Raw genomic sequence first — 24,768 nt, 5'->3', positions numbered from 1 at the left:
GATAGAAACAGAATCCATATGGATTGAGACAAAGGATAAGAAGGGATTGATCACGTCAATAGGGATATTCTACAGACCACCTAATAGTGGAAGTGGAGGATGAAATATGTAGACAGATCTATGAAATGAATTTTAAAAAATATCGAATAATAATCATGGGAGATTTCAATTACCCCCAAATAAACTGGCAACAAGAGATAGGGAAAGGGGAAAGGGAATGGCGTTTTTACAGTGTGTACAGGACTCCTTTCATACCCAGTATGTGAGAAGTCCAACAATTGAGGAATCACTGCTGGATCTAGTAATGGGAAATGAACCAGAGCAGGTAAGAAAGGTAAGCATAGGGGAACATCTAGGCAATAGCGATCATAAGTAATGATTGAGAAATTCATAAGTAAGACAAAGACCAAAATAATAGTTTGGAAGGAAGCTAATTTTGAGGGGATAAGAATGGAACTAGGGCAGGTAAATTGGAAAAAAAAAATGACAGACAAAGAAATAGAACAGCAGTGGGAAATATTTAAAATGGTGATCAATAGAATTCAAGAGAAATGTATTCCTCTAAAAGGCAAGAACAAACTAGGTAATAATGAAACGCCATGGATAAATAAAGAGATGAGTAAAATTGAAACTAAAGAAAAAGGCATACACTAAGTAAATAAACAATAAAGGAGAGGATGACAAAAGGGAATTCGAAGAGGTTAGGAAAGAAGTCAAAAGAACAATTAGGGAAACAAAAAGGAACTACAAGATTAAATTCTCAAGGAATATACAAAGAAATAGTGAAGTATTCTACAGACACACAAATAACAAAACAAAAATCAGGATGGGATAGGGCACAAGATAAACTCACAGGTAACGACAGCAATATGGCAGAAATATTGAATAGTTACTTTGCCTCTGTATTTACCAGGGAGACTAATAAGATGGGCAGGACATTAGGAGAGGAAATCCAAAAAGATATTAAAACATTTAAGATAGAAAGGGGGAGATAATTGATAAACTAATCAAACTTAAGGAGGATAAAACCCCTGGTCCGGATGGATTACATCCGTGCATATTAAAAGTAGTTAGGGAGGAGATAGCAGAGGCACTATTACATATATATAAAAATTCACTAGAAAAGGGAATATATTCTTATTTTGGACTCTAAGGGAATTATGGGGATCGGGCAGGAAAGTGGAGTTGAGGTCGAAGATCAGCCATGATCTCAGTGAATGGCGGAGCAGGCTCGAGGGGCTGTATGGCCTACTCCTACTCCAGACCCGCAGTAATGTGGTTGATTCTTAACTGCCCACTGAAATGGCCTAGCAAGCCACTCAGTTGTCAAGAAGGCAGCTCACCACCACCTTCTCAGGGCGATTAGGGACAGGCAATAAATGCTGGCCTTGCCAGCGATGCCCACATCCCATGAACGAATAAAAAAAAAAATTCTTATGTTCTTAATAATGCCAGAGGACTGTCAGATAGCTAATGTTGTTCCTATATTTAAAAAGGGAGATAGAACAAGTCCAGGGAACTATAGACCAGTTAGCTTAACATCAGTGGTAGGAAATATAATGGAATCTTTACTCAAAGATGCAATAGAAAGACATCTAGAGAACAAAAATATAATAAAGAATAGTCAGCACAAAGGGTGGTAGAGGCAGAAACCCTCAACTCATTTAAAAAGTACTTGGATGTGCACCTGAAGTGCCGTAACCTACAGGGCTACAGACCAAGTGCTGGAAAGTGGGGTTAAGCTTGATAGCTCTTTTTTGGCCAGCACAGACACGATGGGCTGAATGGCCTCCCTCTGTGCCGTAACTTTCTATGATTCTAAGGGAAAGTTATGCTTGACCAACCGTATTGAATTCTTTGAAGAAGTAACAAAGAGTAGACAAGGGTAATGTAGTCGATGTAATATATTAGGATTTTCAAAAGGCCTTCGATAAGGTACTGCATTGTAGACTCATGGCTAAGGTCAGAGCATGTGGAGTCAGGGGATAGGTAGCAGAATGGATAGCAAGCTGGCTGCAAAACAGAAAACAGAGAGTAGGGTTAAAGTTGTTACTCAGACTGGCAAAAGGTGGGAAGTGGTGTTCCACAGGGACAGATTCATTTCTAGAGGGATAGAATTGAAAAGCAAAAAAATTATGTTAAACTTGTATAGAACCTTGGTTAGAACACATTTGGTGTATTGTGCCCAGTTCTGGTTTCCATATTATAGAAAGGATGTAGAGGCATTGGAGAGGGTACAAAGGTGATTCACAAGGATGATACCAGAACTGAGAGAATATCCTTATCAGGAAAGGCTGAACAGGCTGGGGCTGTTTTCTTTAGAAAAGAGAAGGCTGAGGGGTGACCTGATAGAGGTCTTTAATATAATGACATGGTTTGATAGGGTAGACATAGAGAAGATGTTTCCACTTGTGGGGGAGTCCAAAGCTATAATTATATTAACTATAAAATAGTCGCTAATAAATCCAATAGGGAATTCAGGAGAAACTTCTTTACCCAGAGAATGGTTAGAATGTGGAAGGCAAGGAGCAGTTGAGGCAAATAGCATAGATGCTTTTAAGGGTAAGCTAGATAAGCACATGAGGGAGAAAGGAATAGAAGGGTATCCTGTTAAGATTAGAGGAAGTAGAGAGGGAGGAGGATCATGTGGAGCATAAATGCTGGCACAGACCAGTTGGGCCGAATGGGCCTGTTTCTGCGCTGTAGTTTCAATGTAATCTGAAAACTTCAATGAGGTCAATTTCACCCCTTCTTTTCCCAAGGGAACAAGCATAGTTTTCCTTAACTTCAACTTCAATTCCAGAAACCAGAAGTGGTCTTTGAAGAACATAACTTATACACAGCAAGAGAGTTAGCAGAACTGGTTACGGTGTCAGCCGTGGCTCAGTGGGTAGCACTCTCTAAGTCAGAAGGTTGTGGGTTCAAGCCCCATTTCAGAGACTTGAGCCCATAATCCAGGCTGACACTCCCAGGGCAGTACTGAGGGAGTGCTGCACTGTCGGAGGTGCCGTCTTTCAGATGAGACCTTAAACCAAGTCTGTCCTCTCGGGTGGACGTAAAAGATTCCAAGGCACTATTTTGAAAAAGAGCAGGGGAGTTCTCCCCAGTGTCCTGGCCAATATTTATCCCTCAACCAATGTCACTCGAACAGATTATCTGGTCATTATCACATTTCTGTTTGTGGGATCTTGCTGTGTGTAAATTGGCTGCAGCTTTTCCTGCATTACAACAGTGACTACACTTTAAAAGTACTTTGTTGGCTGTAAAGCACTTTGGGATGTCCTGAGGTCATGAAAGGCATTATATAAATGCAAGCCTTTCTTTCTTTCTTTTGGTTGTATCTCCTATAACGTAGAGTGTTTATATGGACAGCTCTTTAAATTGTAGACAATGCCCTTTAGAAATGTGGAGATTCAACGATGACCATGTCCCTTTATGAAGAGCAGCTAGCCCAATGGCTATTAATGGCTCTCATAAGATCTAGTTACGTTTGAGTTAACTATTTCTTTCCCTCTGGCTGATTGATATTGATCTTAAGATAGCATTGGTGTGCAGAGATGCGTTCTTGTCTGCAGTACCTCACACCACGAGTTCCCTATCTCGGTCCATGTCACTGTAGACGGGCATTGAAGGGAAACTGGATAGTTCTTGACAGAGAGGGGGATTCCAAGGTTAAGTCATCCTGTGGCCACCTTTGCACACCTCTGTCCAGCAGAACCTGGAAACAGACTACCCACTTGCCCTCTGAGCTTAGGTGTGGCCCAGGGAGGGATCTATTTTTTTGGAACAATTTTTAGCAGACCAAAGGAAAAATTGAAGACTAAAACACAAATGTTACATTTTTCTTTACTTCCTTCTCCAATTGTCCTCTTCCCTACACATCAAAAATCTAGTGCACCTGTCTCCTTGACAACCACTTCGGCCTATACTATTCTATGGCCTTTCCTTCTCCTTTCAAGTCCAAATCTGGGTGTGCAAACCTCTAAATGTTTAAGTTGGAATGACTGGAAGTTGGGGTGGCGAATGGACAGAAGGAAGGTTTAAACTCCTTTTATAATGAATTATTTGAATGTTCTCTCTAATTAAGGCCCGTTTGTCCTTGTCCTTGTTTTGTTCAGGTTCCCACTCTAGTGAGGTGAGTCTGCCCCACGGCCGCTACAGACTGAAATCACCATGCCCCCATCCAAAGATATTGTGAAGATTGCCGTGCAGATGCCCGGGGCCTATCCTCAACTGATAGACCTTGACCAGGTAAGAAACAGCCACCAAAACCTGGTCAACCATGAATTGCTGGAAAACTGTCTCAATACTTCATCTAAAACCCACTGAACTCTTTCATTTCCCCTAAACTGCCTGGGTGGTGGTGGGGGAGGGGTTGGGGATAGCCAGGGATGAGCAGTTTGAGGCAAATTAGGCACCAGAATTGTGTCAGAATGCTTCAGAATCAAGGCTATGAGGAAAGAGCGGGAGTGTGGGACTAATTGGGTAGCTCTTTCAAAGAGCCAGCACAGGCACGGGTGGGCCAAATGGCCTCCTGCGCTGTATGCTTCTATGAATCAAGTCCAGAGTGTGAGGATGAAGATGGCTCAGTGTGTAATAATGTCTGTTGTTGCTTAGAGCTTCTTAAAAATGCACGCAAAGCCAGATTTTGTGCTTCTCGAAACTGGTTCAAGAACTTAAAGCCTGTGGATTACCAATTTGACAACTGGGCTGTACACAGCTACCCCAGAACTTACTGATTTCCAGTCTGTATTGTACAATAATTGTTACACATTCCAACTTGGAAAATATGGAATACTCAAATTTAGACAGAGTTCTGATTCAGCTTAGAGTGAAAAGTGTGGGATTTTTCCATATTCCCGATCACCATCCCAGCCAGGAGGGTTCATTTGGTTTGTAGAAGTGTGAATTTAGATTCCTTTTCCTCCTCTTGGAACTTGCCTTGCCTCTGCTCAGGTTTATTGTCCCACATGGGCCTACTGTGTAGAGAATCATGAGCCTGGGCATAGGGCACAAGATTGGTCCTGACAGCATTTCTCAATCGCTGAAGATTTTGGCCTGCGTCACCACCAAAAACCTGTCCCACTGAATTCACCCCAGTAAAGGGGGAGGGATTTAAGACTGAATTAATTCAAGGCTGTGGGGCAGCTGCCTGGTTAGGAGTCCCAATACTCTACTGGTGGGGCTACCAGGGGCTCCTGGAGCAGTTATGTGGAAAGAACTGGAGAAACTTGGGTTTGTCAAGCCTTGAAAGGAGACAATCGCAGAGAGATACACAAGACAGAGTAAGCAGCAGGAACACTACTTCAAACTGTGCCAATAGGACGGTGGAGGGATACATTCAAACTAGTGACGGCAGAAAGTTCCTCACACAAAGAGTGACCAACACATGGAATGGACACTTGGGTATCATGAAATCTTAAGAGTCATTTGAGAAATTGTGATGGGCAAGGGGGGGGCTGTAGGTTTGTTCTGGGTGGCTGAGCTGGGATAAGCTGAGAGGTCTTCCTTATGCCTATCCTGTGGTCTAATGGGATCTTCAAAGTACAAATCTATACTTATTGCGTGTGAGGTATTATAACAAAGTCCCGTTGGGCTGACAGCGTCACAGGCTCAATCTTTTTGTGTTGTCAGTTCAACTTGTGACCTCATCCAGAGTTAAAAGAGGTGGCAAAACATAATTTCACCAATGTGGTTTGGAGTGTAGACTTACGATTTGGAATATTGGGTTTCAAAGTGGTCTGCATTCGTATTTGGAAAAAGGTTTCACAAGTCTTTTTCTTTCCCATTTTGTTTTTTTGTTGTAAACACCGGATGTCATGGTGTGAATTGTGTTCATCATCTCACTACTAACACGATGTAGTCACGATGTCATGAGTGTGATTCTTCCCCTTTTCCCAAACAAAATATTGGTTTGGCAAACATTTTCTCATGAAGATGGTGCCCCTTTAACAACTCCGCCCAATATTGGTTTGGCAGACATTTTCTCATGAAGATGGTGCCCCTTTAACAACTCCGCCCAATATTGGTTTCAAAACCCAAAAAAATGAAGGGAAACTGAAGGGCTTTCAAATGTTGAGAGGCCTCTCTGTGAGACCCAATGCTTTTTGTGCACTGCACCTCGTCCATTGCTGTTCCTTGACGTACTAAGCAATATTTGTTTTCCTTTTGATCTCAACAGAAAAAGCCTCTTTCGACTGTCCTGAAGGAAGTCTGTGATGTGTAAGTACTCCTGTCTCCTGAGGAATCGAGCTCCGGGGGAGGGTCACTGCCTGTAACACAGGATGGTCCCTTCGCAGTAGTAAAACAGGAGGCTTTGCTAGCCTTGGAGGGTCAAAGGTTAAAGGAATACTCAGTGGCACCTGTAAAGGGCCAATTTTACCCTGCCAAAGTGTCTTGTATTTCCTTCTACCTACTTTGCAAAACTGCAGTGAAAAGCAACAGCGGCAGAACAGAATGTTCCCTGCGCCCATCGCCAATATAGGCTCTACCCTGCGCCCATCGCCAATATAGGCTCTACCCTGCGCCCATCGCCAATATAGACTCTACCCTGCGCCCATCGTCAATATAGACTCTACCCTGCGCCCATCGCCAATATAGGCTCTACCCTGCGCCCATCGTCAATATAGACTCTACCCTGCGCCCATCGCCAATATAGACTCTACCCTGCGCCCATCGTCAATATAGACTCTACCCTGCGCCCATCGCCAATATAGACTCTGCCCTGCGCCCATCGCCAATATAGACTCTACCCTGCGCCCATCGCCAGTATAGGCTCTACCCTGCGCCCATCGCCAATATAGACTCTACCCTGCGCCCATCGCCAGTATAGACTCTACCCTGCGCCCATCGCCAGTATAGACTCTACCCTGCGCCCATCGCCAGTATAGACTCTACCCTGCGCCCATCGCCAGTATAGACTCTACCCTGCGCCCAGCGCCAGTATAGACTCTACCCTGCGCCCATCGTCAATATAGACTCTACCCTGCGCCCATCGTCAATATAGACTCTACCCTGCGCCCATCGTCAATATAGACTCTACCCTGCGCCCATCGTCAATATAGACTCTACCCTGCGCCCATCGCCAATATAGACTCTGCCCTGCGCCCATCGCCAATATAGACTCTACCCTGCGCCCATCGCCAGTATAGACTCTACCCTGCGCCCATCGCCAGTATAGACTCTGCCCTGCGCCCATCGCCAGTATAGACTCTGCCCTGCGCCCATCGCCAGTATAGACTCTGCCCTGCGCCCATCGCCAGTATAGACTCTGCCCTGCGCCCATCGCCAGTATAGACTCTGCCCTGCGCCCATCGCCAGTATAGACTCTGCCCTGCGCCCATCGCCAGTATAGACTCTGCCCTGCGCCCATCGCCAGTATAGACTCTGCCCTGCGCCCATCGCCAGTATAGACTCTGCCCTGCGCCCATCGCCAGTATAGACTCTGCCCTGCGCCCATCGCCAGTATAGACTCTGCCCTGCGCCCATCGCCAGTATAGACTCTGCCCTGCGCCCATCGCCAGTATAGACTCCGCCCGTCGCCGGTGCGTACAGACGGCGCCCTGCGCCCGTCGCCGGTGCGTACAGACTGCGCCCGTCGCCGGTGAGTACGGACTCCGCCCTGCGCCCGTTCTTTCACCAATTACCCTCAGAGACCTTGTGTTACAATGTGGGTAAAATAACCTGGCGGAGCCAAACACGATGGATGCAGATGTTTATAAGGAGCCTACACCCCGACTAATTGGGAGACGAAAGCTTATCAGTGAGCTGTAGACCAAGGAAGGCTCTGCGGGAGCTCTCACTTATTCCCCAGGCTTCTACCAGAGGGACTCTCCTGTTCTCCAGAAGGAGACTAACTCATTGCTGGCGTATTGGGTGCCAGCAGCCCTCCAGTACTCGACCCGAGTGGTCATTCTTCATGTGCAAGCCGACACAGTGGGTACCAGGGCATTGTATTGCTTTGCTGGAGGTGGAACGCACCACAGCAGGACCTGACCCTGACCCTGGCGTTGGCCCCGGCCCCAAGCCTGACCCTGGCCCCGGCCCCAAGCCTGACCCTGGCCCCGGCCCCGGCCCCAAGCCTGGCCCAGGCCCCGGCCCCAAGCCTGGCCCAGGCCCCGGCCCCAAGCCTGACCCTGGCCCCGGCCCCAAGCCTGACCCTGGCCCCGGCCCCAAGCCTGACCCTGGCCCCGGCCCCAAGCCTGACCCTGGCCCCGGCCCCAAGCCTGACCCTGGCCCCGGCCCCAAGCCTGACCCTGGCCCCGGCCCCAAGCCTGACCCTGGCCCCGGCCCCAAGCCTGACCCTGGCCCCGGCCCCAAGCCTGACCCTGGCCCCGGCCCCAAGCCTGACCCTGGCCCCGGCCCCAAGCCTGACCCTGGCCCCGGCCCCAAGCCTGACCCTGGCCCCGGCCCCAAGCCTGACCCTGGCCCCGGCCCCAAGCCTGACCCTGGCCCCGGCCCCAAGCCTGACCCTGGCCCCGGCCCCAAGCCTGACCCTGGCCCCGGCCCCAAGCCTGACCCTGGCCCCGGCCCCAAGCCTGACCCTGGCCCCGGCCCCAAGCCTGACCCTGGCCCCGGCCCCAAGCCTGACCCTGGCCCCGGCCCCAAGCCTGACCCTGGCCCCGGCCCCAAGCCTGACCCTGGCCCCGGCCCCAAGCCTGACCCTGGCCCCGGCCCCAAGCCTGACCCTGGCCCCGGCCCCAAGCCTGACCCTGGCCCCGGCCCCAAGCCTGACCCTGGCCCCGGCCCCAAGCCTGACCCTGGCCCCGGCCCCAAGCCTGACCCTGGCCCCGGCCCCAAGCCTGACCCTGGCCCCGGCCCCAAGCCTGACCCTGGCCCCGGCCCCAAGCCTGACCCTGGCCCCGGCCCCAAGCCTGACCCTGGCCCCGGCCCCAAGCCTGACCCTGGCCCCGGCCCCAAGCCTGACCCTGGCCCCGGCCCCAAGCCTGACCCTGGCCCCGGCCCCAAGCCTGACCCCGGCCCCGACCCCAAGCCTAAGCCTGACCCCGACCCTGTCCTCCCCAGGCATGCTTACCTGCAGGTGATTGGGAGCTGGATCTTGGCTACGTTTTCCTTTCTCCCTCTCCAGCTGAAGCCAATTGTGGCGGCCCTCTGGCTGAGATCAGTCAATTCAATCACAGGCCCGGGATTGGATTGTAACGAGTCCCTCTTTCCCTTCAAATTTTCCCTTTTGAATCACCAAGTGCATTCACCCACCTCCCACTCCCACAGCAGAGCCGCTGCCATCGTAAAAGGGGCAGACTTTGAAAGCCCAAGCTTGGTAACCTCCCCGCCAACCACTAGCTGATTTGCCTTGTCCTCTCTGCTACTCCTTTTAACCTTGCTGGTGTCCTGGACTGTGGGCCTCGGCTCCTAGTCTTGATATCTCAAACAGTGGAAGAGAGAAAGGCATGGTTCAGTGATAGGTTTGCAGGTCCATGAGATAGCACAGCCAGCAACTGAGTAAAGTGGTTGATCTACTGTGAAAAGCCACGAGTGCAGCACCGAAACTAAAAATGCACTTCCTCCCCTCATTTTAAATACCCGCTGGTGAACCTCATAGGAAGCCCACAGATGGAGCTTACTGCATACAGGGGAGGGGGCGTGCTGTTTGAACGCATTCTCTGGCACACTGGATCCAGTCCTACTCCCACCGCCACTAGTCCATAACTAAGGGTTGTGGACAAGTTGACAATTGTCCAACTCGAGGCCCTGACGACCGGCAGGGAGCTGCCAACCCAGGTCACTAAAATGTGGTCAAATATTCGTGTGACTACTCGCACAAGTTTCTGGAGGAGCGTGGTACTGGAATCTACTTTTGACCGTGTTGGTTAGAAACTTTAAGTCTCCGTTGTAACGACCAAAATGGAACTAGTTCATTAGATTAGCCAATTTTTTTTTTTATTCGTTCATGGGATGTGGGCGTCGCTGGCGAGGCCGGCATTTATTGCCCATCCCTTGAGACTGCCCTGTCAGCTGTGGCTCAGTGGGTAGCGCACTCGCCTCTGGGTCGGAAGGTCATGGGTTCAAGTCCCACTTCAGAGACTTGAGTACAAAATCTAGGCTGACACTCCAGTGCAGTCCTGAGGGAGTGCGGCACTGTTGGAGATGCCGCTTTTCGGATGAGATGTTGAACCAAGTTTTTACGTCTGCCCTCTCAGGTGGACGTGAAAGATCCCACGCCACTCTTCGAAGAAGAGCAGGGGCGTTTTCCCCTGTGTCCTGGTCAATATTTATCCCTCAACCAACGTCTAAAACAGATTGGGGGTTAAATTCAATAACCCCTGAATCCGAGCGCTCAGTCGTTCCAACGCAGGCAGCATGTGAGGTTTCTGCTACCTGCTCACTTACCTGATTTGAGCACGAGCAGCCAGTGCTGCGCTGTTCAGTGACTTCTCACCAACAGGGGGGCTGATATCGCGTGAGTGGCTCACTCCCCTTAAAACCAGCCTGCACGTCTTATTTGCAAAATATAAAATACGGGTCCGCAGGGAGTCTGAATGGAGATCAGACATCGCACGTGTAAAACTCAGGTGCAGCTCCAGTCCCTATGTTTACACACTGATGAGTTATGTTAAAACATTGAATAAAGGTTGCGCACCACTAAATCCCACATCCTCCAATCTGCATGCCAGACCTCACCGATGTGCCGATCTGAGTTTGTACCAGGCCTGCGAGAGTGTGTGCACCAAGGTTCTCTGCTGATGCACTAGAGACCTTGGTGCAAGAGGTGGACAGAAGGAGGGACATCTTATATCTGCTGGGGGACAAGAGGCCCTCCAGACATATGCTCAAGAGACAGGGGGAGGCAGTAGCGGACAAAGTCAATGCCAGGCACATAGCACCATGAACATGGATGCAGTGTAGGAAGAAGTTCAATGCTTTGACATGAGTGGTCAAGGTGAGTGAGGTCAACTGTCAAGTGGTGTCTCCTACCAACTGCACCAAGCACTACACCCCCCATCACCCACATACCAACAAACTCTTTCCATCAGTACTCAACTCTTCCAATCAGATGCTCCCTCTCACCCTCCCTCATTACCACTGTTGCAAGCCGCCCACCCACAACTCACAGGCCACATACACTGGCAGCTATTCAACCATGACGGCCACATCACCCAAACATCTTGCAGGACACTCACCGTCACACATCCCATTTTCTTGCAAGAGAAGGCAGCAAGTTGCAGTGGCATTTAGCCCCTCGAGCCTGTTCCGCCATTCAATGAGATCATGGTTCACCTGTGACCTAACTCCATTTACCCATCTCAGCCCCATATCCCTTAATACCCTTGGTTCACAGAAATCTATCAATCTCAGATTTAAAATTAACAATTGAGCTAGTATCAGCAGCCATTTACCCCCTTTTCATGCAAGTCCTAGTTCTAATTTTTAGGCTATGTCCCCTAGTCCTAGTATTCAAATGTAGGAGGCCTCCAAAAACAGTGTACAAATGAATCAGCAGCCGGAAGCAATAATCCAGCAACTAACCTGTAAATCCTGCATGGTCCCTTTAAAAAGCACTGATGGGGTGGGGTGGTGGGGGGCGTCCTCCAGGCACTCTACGACATGTTCAGCTGTTCATGGTTAAGAGAGTGCGTTGGCTGGAACGTTGTGCCAAAATGCTATCTATCCCTTTATGTCAACATTGCCCACTGATCGAATGCATATTTTCCTTACTTTAGATAGTATCGGCGCTCGTTATCTGCGCGTGTGCACACGTCACGCTAGAAGCATGCGCACGCGTTCCAGACGCCATTTTGGGACTTTAGGAGGCCGCGCAGCGCCTAAAGAAACGTGCACTGCAAGGCCCAATTTTTAGCCCATGATCTGGTCATTTATCACATTGCTGTTTGTGGGATCTTGCTGTGCGCAAATTGGCTGCTGCGTTTGCTACACTACAACAGTGACTGCATTTCAAAAGTACTTCATTGGCTGTAAAGTGCTTTGGGACGTCCTGAGATTGTGAAAGGTGCGATATAAATGCAAGTCTTTCTTTTTACCGTGTGCCATATTTGTGCAATGATTCATAGTGGGTGCAGGAGTTAGTAATTAATTAACCGTGGGCTCTTTAAAGATTAGATTTGGTGTAGGGCCCAGAAATGTAATATTCATTTTCCTTCACATTCAGGTGGAACAAGAATAACCCAGACCAGTATGCTCTGCAGTACACGGATGGAATACAAACTTACATCACAGAGTCGGTGAGTCACCATCAACATCTGCATGGAGACATCAAGAGGGGGTGGGATTGTCACAGGTGCAACTTTACTAATGTGGGTTTAGTATCAAGTGTTGATCTGCCATCACTCGCATGGTGAAGGCCTCATGGTATCCTTTATATGTCATCTCATCACAAGAACATGGCATGTTGAAGGCTTCAAAATGGTGGCAGCCCCCCATTTAGTACAACAAAATGGTGACAACCCTCCTCCCCCCATTTGATATCCCCTTCGCAAAGCAATATAATGAAAGTTTTTTTTAATTCATTCATGGAATGTGGGCATCGCTGGCGAGGCCAGCATTTATTGCCCATCCCTAATTGCCCTTGAGAAGGTGGTGGTGAGCCGCCTTCTTGAACCGCTGCACTCCATGTGGTGAAGGTTCTCCCACAGTGCTGTTAGGAAGGGAGTTCCAGGATTTTGACCCAGCGACGATGAAGGAACGGTGATATATTTCCAATACGGGATGATGTGTGACTTGGAGGGGAACGTGCAGGTGGTGTTGTTCCCATGTACCTGCTGCTCGTGTCCTTCTAGGTAGTAGAGGTCACGGGTTTGGAAGGTGCTGTCGAAGAAGCCTTGGCGAGTTGCTGCAGTGCATTCTGTGGATGGTACACACTGCAGCCACGGTGCGCCGCTGGTGAAGGGAGTGAATGTTTAGGGTGGTGGATGGGGTGCCAATCAAGTGGGCTGCTTTGTCCTGGATGGTGTCGAGCTTCTTGAGTGTTGTTGGAGCTGCACTCGTCCAGGCAAGTGGAGAATATTCCATCACACTCCTGACTTGTGCCTTGTAGATGATGGAAAGGCTTTGGGGAGTCAGGAGATGAGTCACTCGCCGCAGAATACCCAGCCTCTGACCTGCTCTTGTAGCCACAGTATTTATATGGCTGGTCCAGTTAAGTTTCTGGTCAATGGTGACCCCCAGGATGTTGATGGTGGGGAATTCGGCGATGGTAATGCCTTTGAATGTCAAGGGGAGGTGGTTAGACTCTCTCTTGTTGGAGATGGTCATTGCCTGGCACTTGTCAAAAGTGATGAGTGAACTCTCTCTCTGCAGGTGCAATCTTCAGGAGCCATGCATGCTGTACGGTAGTGAGCAGAATGTTCCAGAAGGAGGGAGTTGTATGGACTCTCTATTAATAATGGAGATATCTTCAATTCTTGTTAAGTGTTGTGAGGATTTATAAGCGGGTGTGAGGGAGCCATGGAGGGTTTAGTCAGGTCTTTGTTTGGTTTGTTCAGGGAGGACAGGTCTATGTGCCTTACTGAAGTGCAGCCACTGATTTGCTGAGCAATGACCAGGAAGTCAGTAACTCGGCCTCGTTTTTAACCTGGATCGGGAATTTATAGCAAGGAAGTTATGCTAAACCTTTATAAATCACTGGTTAAGCCCCAGCTGGAGTATTGTGTCTAATTCTGGGCACCACACTTTAGGAAGGATGTCAAGGCCTTGGAGAGGGTGCAGAGGAGATTTACTAGAACGGTGCCAGGGATGAGGGGCTGCAGTTACGTGGAGAAGCTGGGATTGTTCTCCTTAGAGCAGAGAAGGTTAAGAGGAGATTTGATAGAAGTGTTCAAAATTGTGAAGGATTTCAATAGAGTAGATGGGGAGAAACTGTTTCCAGTGGCAGGAGGGTCGGTAACCAAAGGACACAGATTTAAGATAATTGGCAGAAGAGCAAGAGGGGAGGTGAGGAGACATTTTTTACACAGCGAGTTGTTCTGATCTGGAATGCACTGCCTGAAAGGGTGGTGGAGGCAGATTCAATAGTAACTTTGAAAAAGGAATTGAATATATACTTGAAAAGGAAAAATTTGCAGGGCTATGGGGAAAGAGCAGGGGAGTGGGACTAATTGGATAGCTCTTTCAAAGAGCCGGCACAGTAACGATGGACCGAATGGCCTCCCTCTGTGCCATATCGTTCTATGAGTAGGATGTGGTTTTGCATCTTCACTCAGCTCCCTTGAGGTCAGGAGTCATGTTCCTCCTGTTCTCCACCCGCCCCCCCCCTCCAAACCCCATGCAGGATTGACGCTGGGCCTGGGCCTGGACTCTGAGCCTCTCTGGGTGAACCTGGCACCTTTGGCTGAAGGTCCAGCCTATTCAGCCTCTGGGGTGAACCGTGATGATAGCACGGGGTCAGGCAGTCACTGCACCACCTATGTGGACAACCAGAACGCACCCCCCTAGGGAGCCATGGTGCAGGATTGGGGGGAGGCTCCACACGGTGAACCCTGGCACAATTACCCACTGGGTCCAGCTTAGCCCAGGCAATCCCGCTCCTTGGTACCTGCTCCTGGGGCGATGGTGGAGCGGGGGCTTTGTTTGTGCTGGTGGACGGTGTGCAGATTTCCCAGGTTTTATGGGGGTCGATGCGGGGGCGGGGGAGTGGGGAATGAGCGAGTGTCACTCACTGACCCCACCGCACTGACAATCACTTATTGTCTTTTGTGATTTGTTGCAGAATCGGCATGAAATTAAGAATGGAAGTATCCTGCGATTGGCTACAGCCCCAGTAAGTCCCTCGTCACTGCTGCACTGGGGGTTTATCCCCCTTTCTAAGCGTATAAAGCATTAAGGACAAATAAATGCCACCCTGCCTATCGATCCTGTACCTTCTGCCTCTATCTCGCCCTTTTCACCTCCTGCGAGGAAGTCTTGTCCAGATACGTACGTCCTGATCCCCAAAGATTATCGTTGAGTAAAAATCCGGAACGTTCCCCTTCATCCCTCAGATCTCCACTGCTCCCCTGCAGATGGAATCCCACCCCCCTACCCCCCCTCCATTCTCCACCCCCACCTACCCCCCCCCCTCCCCTCACCCACCTCAGGAGCCATCATGTCCCAGGGAGCCCTCAGTTGCCTCGGTATGTGCCTAATGCCAAGCTACTGCCCTGTAGGCACCAGCTGGCCTCTGATAGCCCACGGCGCATTCTTCCATTGTGGGTCCAGACAATGAGAGCCACTGAGCTATTTGGTTGTGAGGGGCAGCACCACCGAATCCGGTCCTGCCCAACCCCTGGCCCTCTCGCACCTGAGCTTTCCAGCAAGTGCCCACTGGAGCAGGAGCCCTGGTGGACTTTGAGGCCGATTGTGGGCTCGCCCCCTTCCCTTCCCTTGAGACTGACTGACTGGGTGCAGATTGCAGGTTGAACCTGGCTTGTTCTGGTCTGGAGGACCCATTGGCACCCCGTCTGGCAAAGCCTCGAATTTAACATTCTCATCCTTGTTTACACATCCCTCCGTGGCCTCGCCCCTCCCTATCTCTGTAACCTCCTCCAGCCCTACAACCCTCCGAGATCTCTGCGCTCCTCCAATTCTGGCCTCTTGCGCATCCCCGATTTTAATCGCTCCACCATTGGCGGCCGTGCCTTCAGCTGCCTAGTCCCTAAGCTCTGGATTTCCCTCCCTAAACCTCTCCACCTCTCTATCTCTCTCTCCTCCTTTAAGACGCTCCTTAAAACCCACCTCTTTTGGTCACCTGTCCTAATATTTCTTTATGTGGCTTGTTGTCAAATTATGTCTGAAAACGATCCCATGAAGTGCCTTGGGACGTTTTACTACATGAAAGGCGCTATATAAATGCAGGTTATCATTGAACGTTCCCTCTGTGTCTCAGTGAACAGAGCTTCAGCTGTGGTGGGACCAGATCCTAACCCAGTTTCAGCACGATTCTCAGTTTCAGTATGACTCCCTTTGCCGCACCCTCGACTGATTTAGAAGTATAGTTTGGAACTCCCTTTGCTGTGTTGACTGCTCCTTACAGAATCCCATCTGCAAAGATTCACACACCAAGTTGTCGTTATTTTTGCCCCGTACCAGCTGGTCTTCACTGAGCTTCTGGGGAATCTTAATAAAAACTTCTTAAAGCATTGCCTGTCCTGTCAGGGAGGGAAAGGCCAAGTTGTAGTCAAGGATTTTGGGGGGTTGGGGGGAGCATTGGTCATTCAACCTTAAAATGGTGTCTGCCTTATGCACTCCACCATCTTAAGAAGCTGCTTTCTTACTGTGCAAGACTGGTCCTGCAGCAATTCCTGCTTTTTCTGAAGAGTAATCTCCGATTTTCCCAATTGTTCCCTTCCCTTCCAGCTGGCAGGAGGGGCTCTTAGTAGCCGGTGTGTGTGTGTGTGTGGTGGTGGGGGGGCCTGGTGATTCTCCCTGCCAGCTGTTTCCTTCCCTGTCAGAAGCCCCTGCCTACAGCTTGGTTCGTTCCTTCCTAACTGGACGCCAGAGCTCGAAACCTATTAATACCTTTGGTCACTTGCTGCGGCTCGTGTCCCACCAGTACAGGGTCTGACGTGTCGCACTGCAGCTACGCAATGAATCGGTGCACTCGGCCTGTGCTGGTGTGTATGGCCATCAGATTTTGGTCGCTAAGTACAAATGATTTCTTAGTTAATAGACGGTTTGTGCTGAGTGAGCCAAGCTGGGCCAGGCCAGTGTCTGGCTGTGTGCGGGCGGGCGTGTGTCTGGCTGTGTGCGGGCGGGCGTGTGTCTGGCTGTGTGTGCGCGTGTGTCTGGCTGTGTGCGGGCGGGCGTGTGTCTGGCTGTGTGCGGGCGGGCGCGTGTCTGGCTGTGTGCGCGCGCGCGCGTGTCTGGCCGTGTGCGCGCGCGTGTGTCTGGCTGTGTGCGGGCGGGCGCGTGTCTGGCTGTGTGCGCGCGCGCGCGTGTCTGGCCGTGTGCGCGCGCGCGTGTCTGGCCGTGTGCGCGCGCGCGCGTGTCTGGCCGTGCGCGCGCGCGCGTGTCTGGCCGTGCGCGCGCGCGCGTGTCTGGCCGTGCGCGCGCGCGCGTCTGGCCGTGTGCGCGCGCGTGCGTGTCTGTCTGTGTGTGTGTGTATTGGGATAGCTGTGATGCTCCCATTGCACGAATATCCAGCCTGGTTTGGGGTCTCATGGTGTTGTACCAGAGTGTGCGGTGCCCGTGGATCTGGATCCTGACACTGGTTTCCACGGCAACTTGCGGTGAATGTTACCGTGAGTTGGCGTGATGATGCCACGTGCTCCTCCTGTTTATGTGTCACTTTGACTTGCCCCTGTACTAACCAGGCCCGTGTGAACCAGGGATTAGGGCATGAATTAAACTGCAGGGTGGGGGCCTCAACACAAGGCAGTGAGATTCGATGGCTCTGGGTTACAATTTTTGCATCAAGTTTACACCCCTGTCAGTGTAGGCCCTAAGCTCTGGAATTCTCTCCCTAAACCTCTCCCCCTCTCCCCTCCTCCTTTAAGATGCTGCTTAAAAACCTACCTCTGTGACCAAGCTTTTGGTCACCTGCCCTAATGTCTCCTCCTTTGGCTTGATGTCAATTTTTTTAGTCTGATAACGCTCCTGTGATGCGCCTGGGGACGTTTTACTACCTTAAAGGCGCTGTATAAATGCAGGCTGTTGTCTTTGTTGATCCAGCGTACGAATCAGTCAAACGATGGGGTCAAACGCCAACTCAAATCAAGGGCCAGAGTTCAGGACAGCAACAGTGAGGCTGTGGTGAGCCTCCCGGTGTCCAACTGAGGTACTGCACCACTGCCCAATCGTGAGCCATATCTGTAAATCTCTTTTTAGAACTGATTTTTAAACATGATGATTAAAAGGCAGCTTGTTTCTGAAGCAAGCTGTATTTGTAATGTTTTGGAGACATTTGTTTTGTCTTGTTTCGATGTGGTGCTGGAGAACTTATTTGTAACTGGAGGACTTCAATTTAAATTTGTCACCAAAAGAACAGAGAGAGATTTTTTTTCTTACAAAGAGGGTTGTTGGGACATGGAATACCCGACCGGAAATAGTGGAAGCAGAATCTGCGTTAGCATTTAAAAGGGAAGTGAATAAATAACTGAAAAAGATAAGCTAAAAGGTTATATATAAATACACAAAATATACATTGCCCCTTTAAAATGGTATCAGTTTTCGAAGAAGTGGGGACCACAAGCTGTTTCCTCAGGGCTTCTCCGCCTCCACTGCCCTAAATTTGATGTAAATGCAACGTAAACCCCATTCACACACATAATCAATCAGGGTTTGCACCGAATGCCCCCCGAATTTGGGGCGGCCGAGGGGGCAAATCCACGAGGAGATTCACCTCCATCGTACTCTCGTGTAGTACGGCCCCGGCATCCTCCGTCCCAGTTACTGACCGGCAGGAGTGAGGTGGCGAAGGTACCTGCAGGGCAATGCTTTAAGAACATAAAACAGTTTGTGGTCCCCACTTGTTTAAAGGGGCAATGTATTACTGAAGGAACCTGGGAGAGGCATGGGCTGACTGAAGGGAGTTAGCCTTCGAATCGTATCTGGCGGTCAAAGTTTTATTAGAGGGTCATTTTGATTTAAAGGGGCCATGTCATAGTTAAGTGCTTGGCTGCAGATATTGCGCCTGCTGCAACTCAAACCCGCGGCCTGCTCCGAGACTTCCCGAAAAGCCAGCAAGGTCGCTAGAAGTGAACTGGCTGTGCCGATATTTATTCATCTTATCCCCTTTCTTCAGTCTCCCTGCTGATAACTTTAAACGCTGTCGGCAGGGGGACGGGCAGAGGCTGAAAAATCGGCCAAGGTTCCTGCTCCAGCTGGAACGAAAAAAGAAAGGAAGAACAAACTTGCATTTATATAGCGCCTTTCACGACCACAGGATGTCCCAAAGTGATTTAAAGCCAATGAAGTTTTTTTTTAAGTGCAATCTCTGTTGTAATGTAGAAAACGCGGCAGCCAATCTGCGCACAGCAAGATCCCACAAACAGCAATGAGGTAATGACCAGATGATCTAATTTTAGGTGTTGGTTGAGGGATAAATATCGGCCAGGACACCGGGGAGAACTCCTCTGCCCTTCCTTGAAATAGTGCCATGGGATCTTTTACGTCCATCTGAGAGGGCAGACGGGGCCTCGGTTTAAGAACATAAGAACATAAGAAATAGGAGCAGGAGTAGGCCAATCGGCCCCTCGAGCCTGCTCCGCCATTCAATAAGATCATGGCTGATCTGATCCTGACCTCAAATCTAAAGAACACAAGAAGTAGGAGCAGGACCCGGCCACTCAGCCCCTTGACCGATCTGAACTCGGCTTCATGTCCAATTTCCTGCCCGCTCCCCATAACCCCTAATTCCCTTTACTTCTAGGAAACTGTCTATTTCTGTTTTAAATTTATTTAATGATGTAGCTTCCACAGCTTCCTGGGGCAGCAAATTCCACAGACCTACCACCCTCTGAGTGAAGAAGTTTCTCCTCATCTCAGTTTTGAAAGAGCAGCCCCTTATTCTCATCTGAAAGACGGCACCTCCGACAGTGCAGCACTCCCTCAGTACTGCCCTGGGAGTATCAATCTGGATTTGTGCTCAAGTCTCTGGAGTGGGGCTTGAACCCACAACCTTCTGACGCGAGAGGCAAGAGTGTTACCAACTGGGCCACAGCTGAGGACTGAAGCATCAAGGAGTGGGGGTTGAGATCAGGCTCGACTGCGGCTCAGTGTCTATGCTCATCCGTGAGTAATGGGCAGGTGGGCAAGGTACCCGGGGGGTAATATATTTAAATTCAAACTCAGAGAATTATTATTCCTTAGGGATTACAGCGATTGGTTGTAACAGATTTTTTAAATCCCTGACGGACCTGTTGCAACCTCCAGTGAGAAACGACCGAGTTTGTGCTCCAGTGTCTGAGTTACTGTGATGCCACTTTAAAACAAAAAGAAAGGAGTTTGTTAATTTCAAGTAGTGCGCCAGTTTCAAGTGCGTCGATTTCAACAACAACTTGCATTTATATAGCGCCTTTAATGTGGTAAACCGTCCCAAGGTGCCTCACAGGAACATTATCAAACAAAATTTGACACCGAGCCACGTAAGGAGATATTAGGACAGGTAACCAAAAGCTTGGCCAAAGAAGTAGGTTTTAAGGAGCATCTTACAGGAGGAGAGAGAGGCGGAGAGGTTTACGGAGGGAATTCCGGAGCATAGGGCCGAGGCAGCTGAATGATGGAGCAAAGAAAATCAGGGATGCACAAGAGGCCAGAATTGGAGGAGCGCGGAGATCTCGGAGGTCTGGAGGAGGTTACAGAGATAGGGAGGGGTGAGGCCCTGGAGGGATTTGAACACAAGGATGAGAATTTTAAAATCGAGGCGTTGCCAGACCGGGAGCCAATGTAGGTCAGCGATCGCAGGGGTGATGGGTGATCAGGACTACAGCCAGTAGTCTGCATGGGCACATCTGGGCGTCCATTTAAATACAACCCGAATCCTGCTCCCTGTAAAAGAGTCTGCAATCCCCAGTGTTTTTTTCAAGGGTGCCTCCTTCAATCGTGAAAGTTGCTCAGTCAACTCTTCATCTGTTTCTCTTCCTGTGCCAGAGTCGAGAGGCTGAGAACCTCTACAACGGGATGCAGAGCGGTAACTACGATGTACGTTTTGACTCGCTGAAGGGACTGGCCGTCCTCTCCAAGGATATCACCTTCGCCCAGGAGTTCATCAGTAAGGACGGGATCGCTGTGCTGGTCCGCATCGTGGAGAATGGCAACGAGTGAGTAGGGAGCTTGGTGCTGCACAAAGGTACACTCAGTGCCTGAAGGACTTTGAAAGAAAAAGACTTGCATTTATATAGCACCTTTCGCGGCCTCAGGAGGTCCCAAAGTGCTTTACCCCCAGTGAAGGACTTTTTGAAGTGTAGTCACGGTGTTAATGTAGGAAACGCAGCAGCCAATTTGCACACAGCAAGATCCCACAAACAACAATGAGATAATGACCAGATACGAATTAAGAGCATACGAACATATGAATTAAGAGCAGGAGTAGGCCATTCGGCCCCTCGAGCCTGCTCTGCCATTTGATAAGATCATGGCTGATCTGATTGTGACCTCAACCCTACTTTCCCGTCTACCTACTATAACCTTTGACTCCCTTGTCAATCAGGAATCTATCTAACTCAGCCTTAAAAATATTCAGTGACCCTGCCTCCACCGCTCTACAGGGAAGGGACTCACGACCCTCTGAGAGAAAACATTTCTCCTCATCTCCATCTTAAATGGGAGACCCCTTATTTTTAAACTGCGTCCCCTAGTACTAGTCTCTCCCACAAGGGGAAACATCCTCTCAGCATCTACCCCTTCTAGTCCCCTCAGGATCTTATATGTTTCAATAAGATCACCTCTCATTCTTCTAAACTCCAGTGTATACAGGCTCAACTTATCCAACCTTTCCTCATAAGATAACCCCCTCATCCCAGGAATCAGTCGAGTGAACATTCTCTGAACTGCCTCTAAAGCAATTATGTCCTTTCTTAAATAAGGAGACCAAAACTGCACACATTATTGTAGATAATCTGTTTTAGGTGTTGGTTGAGGGATAAATATTGGCCAGGACATCAGGGAGAACTCCTCTGCTCTCCTTTGAAATAGTGCCATGGGATCTTTTACATCCACCTGAGAGGCCAGACGAGGCCTCGGTTTAACGTCTCATCCAAAAGACGGCAGTGCAGCACTCCCTCAGTACTGCACTGTACTGGAGTGTCAGCCTAGATATTGTGTTCAAGTCTCTGGAGTGGGACTTGAATCCATGATCTTCTGACTCTGAGCCACAGCTAACACCTGGACACCATCATACCCTGCCCCCAGCTGACGGCAACTGCACTCATTATAGAGGGGAGAGAACATACCTGTGTTCTCTGGATCGCTGCATGACATGTCAGTAGGGGCAACTCAACGAGTGGAAGTCACTCGTGAACCCCAACACTATCTGCTCTTTGGACTTGAGTTAAAAATGACAACGTGCCTGTTATGATTTGGGCTCCTCCGCATCCTTTTTTCTCAGGCCCAATGCAAAAACCAGCTCTCACTGGTGAGCTCTTTGCCACCTCTGTACTGAAACGAGACCTTGTGCACAAGGTTATCTGGGATAGCGTGGCCTGGGCCAAGAGTGGATCCATTTATTGTCTCTGGACTACACTCCCACATCACTTCAGGAGGTGATCAGTCGCACCCTACTAAGCTACCAACTGCCTTGTGCATGGGTTGACCATCACCGCAACAAGCAGTAACAGACAGCTGTTGAAGTCAGTTTGAATGAACAGGCTGGGGCTTTTAACTCCAGAAAAGAGAAGACTGAGGGGTGACCTAATAGAGGCCTTTAACATTATGAATGAGTTTGATAGGGTAGATGCAGAGAAGATGTTACCACTTGTGAGGGAGTTCAGAACTAGAGGCCGTAAATATAAGCTAGTCACTAATAAATCCAATAGGGAATTCAGGAGAAACTTTTCTACCCGGAGAATGGTTACAATGTGGAACTCGATACCACAAAGAGTAGTTGAGGCGAATAATGTTGGGGAAGCAAGATAAACACATGAAGGAGAAAGGAATAGAAGGTTATTGAGTAGAATGGGCCTATACTCTCTGGAGTTCAGAAGAATGAGAGGCAAACTTCACCACATTTTATTGCAATGATTAAACCAGATTGATTGTAACCAGAGATAAGAATTGAAACATATAAGATTCTGAGAGGACTTGACAGGGTAGATGCTGAGAGATTGTTTCCCCTGGCTGGAGAGTTTAGAAGTAGAGGGCATAGTCTCAGGATAAGGGGTCGGCCATTTAGGACTGAGATGAGGAGGAATTTCTTCACTCAGAGGGTTGTGAATCTTTGGAATTCTCTACCCCAGAGGACTGTGGATGCTGAGTCATTGAGTATATTCAAGACTGAGAGAGATAGATTTTGGACACTAAGAGAATCAAGGGATATGGGGATTGGGCGGGAAAGTGGAGTTGAGTTCAAAGATCAGTAATGATCTTATTGAATGTCGGAGCAGGCTCGAGGGGTCGTATGGCCTACTCCTGCTCCTATTTCTTATGTTATGCTGATAGGGTGAGATGAAGTAAGGTGGGAGGAGGCTCATGTGGAGCATAGACCAGTTGGGCCAAACGGCCTATTTCTGTGCTGTAAATTCTATGAATACGACAGTACCTTAGAACTAGTTCATGAAGGAGTTAAATAGACAAGCCAGTCAGTTCATTTCCTTTGAATGGTTTTCTTTGCAGGTCTTTGAAATAAATTTCTGGGAATGGGAGGAGCTGCCTGATCCCAATGGTCTCTCCTGAAATTAGGTGAACATACCTACCTAAGGAGCAACTTCCTGTCTCTGTGTCTATTGCAATCAGTTCAAAGCATTAACTATGAAAAGTCTCAGGTCCTTATACACCATTAAAATCTTTGGACTTCTCAGCAGTTAGCCGTATTTCAATGTGTAATTCCTAGGCACTTTACTTGACCAAAGAGCAGCAGCTTCAAGTTCAAGTTTTAAGTGGTAGCCGTGGCTCAGTTGGTAACACTCTCGCCTCCGAGTCAGAAGGTCGTGGGTTCAAGTCCCACTCCAGACACTTTTAGTCCAATGCCTTTCAGATGATATTTGTGGTATTTGATTTAATTGAGGGATTGGACACTGTAGCTGATTCACACACTATCCTTTCACCTCTCGATTCTATGTTTGAATCTGCTGCGGAAAATCTCCTTCCTCCGGTGTCTGTAAGGGTTCTATATTTGAATTAAGTTTGAACCCAGCGGTTTGAAGTGCAGATCCATGTCTCAAATAGCCACAGTTTAGCACTGAACTGGGGACACAAGGATGGCTGGTGTGGGCAAACAGGAATGTCACACTGGGGCAGCAGAGGGCGCTGTTCCGAGATTGGCTTGGAGCATGGGAACAGGAGGAGGCCATTCAGCCCCTCGAGCCTGTTGCACTTGGGGCATGTGTTTGGGCAGTGTCGACTGAGCTTAGTACAATAAGTGAACAAATGTTCACAATCGTCAACTTGACACACAAAGCTTGTGGCATTCCCGACTTTGTATCTTAATTCTGATCTCCCTGACCCACTGTGGTCTTCCTGTGCTTGATGTGGGGTGAGGGGGTTAGATATATTCATAGAATCATAGAATCATAGAAGTTTACAACATGGAAACAGGCCCTTCGGCCCAACATGTCCATGTCGCCCAGTTTATACCACTAAGCTAGTCCCAATTGCCTGCACTTGGCCCATATCCCTCTATACCCATCTTACCCATGTAACTGTCCAAATGCTTTTTAAAAGACAAAATTGTACCCGCCTCTACTACTGCCTCTGGCAGCTCGTTCCAGACACTCACCACCCTGTGAGTGAAAAAATTGACCCTCTGGACCCTTTTGTATCTCTCCCCTCTCACCTTAAATCTATGCCCCCTCGTTATCGACTCCCCTACCTTTGGGAAAAGATTTTGGCTATCTACCTTATCTATGCCCCTCATTATTTTATAGACTTCCATAAGATCACCCCTAACCCTCCTACTCTCCAGGGAAAAAAGTCCCAGTCTGTCTAACCTCTCCCTGTAAGTCAAACCATCAAGTCCCGGTAGCATCCTAGTAAATCTTTTCTGCACTCTTTCTAGTTTAATATCCTTTCTATAATAGGGTGACCAGAACTGTACACAGTATTCCTAGTGTGGACTTACTAATGTCTTGTACAACTTCAACAAGACATCCCAACTCCTGTATTCAATGTTCTGACCAATGAAACCAAGCATGCTGAATGCCTTCTTCACCACCCTATCCACCT

At 49.1% G+C, this 24,768-nt stretch overlaps 1 protein-coding gene across 1 annotated transcript in view; it reads left to right on the top strand.

Annotated features, from left to right (window-relative positions):
* The window catches only part of LOC137333397 (engulfment and cell motility protein 3-like), a 73,816-nt gene that overhangs the window by 19,761 nt on the left and 29,287 nt on the right, over positions 1–24,768 (top strand). Inside the window, 5 exon segments of the mRNA XM_067997548.1 lie at positions 4,119–4,251; positions 6,182–6,222; positions 12,128–12,200; positions 14,684–14,734; positions 20,542–20,711. Coding sequence (XP_067853649.1) covers positions 4,174–4,251; positions 6,182–6,222; positions 12,128–12,200; positions 14,684–14,734; positions 20,542–20,711 — 413 coding nt within the window. The 5' untranslated portion in view covers positions 4,119–4,173.

Source organism: Heptranchias perlo, chromosome 16 (genome assembly GCF_035084215.1).
Source record: "Heptranchias perlo isolate sHepPer1 chromosome 16, sHepPer1.hap1, whole genome shotgun sequence".
In the NCBI taxonomy this organism is placed as follows: domain Eukaryota; kingdom Metazoa; phylum Chordata; class Chondrichthyes; order Hexanchiformes; family Hexanchidae; genus Heptranchias; species Heptranchias perlo.
The sequence above is the reverse complement of the archived record's forward strand: the minus strand, read 5'-3'. Positions and strand labels throughout refer to the sequence as shown.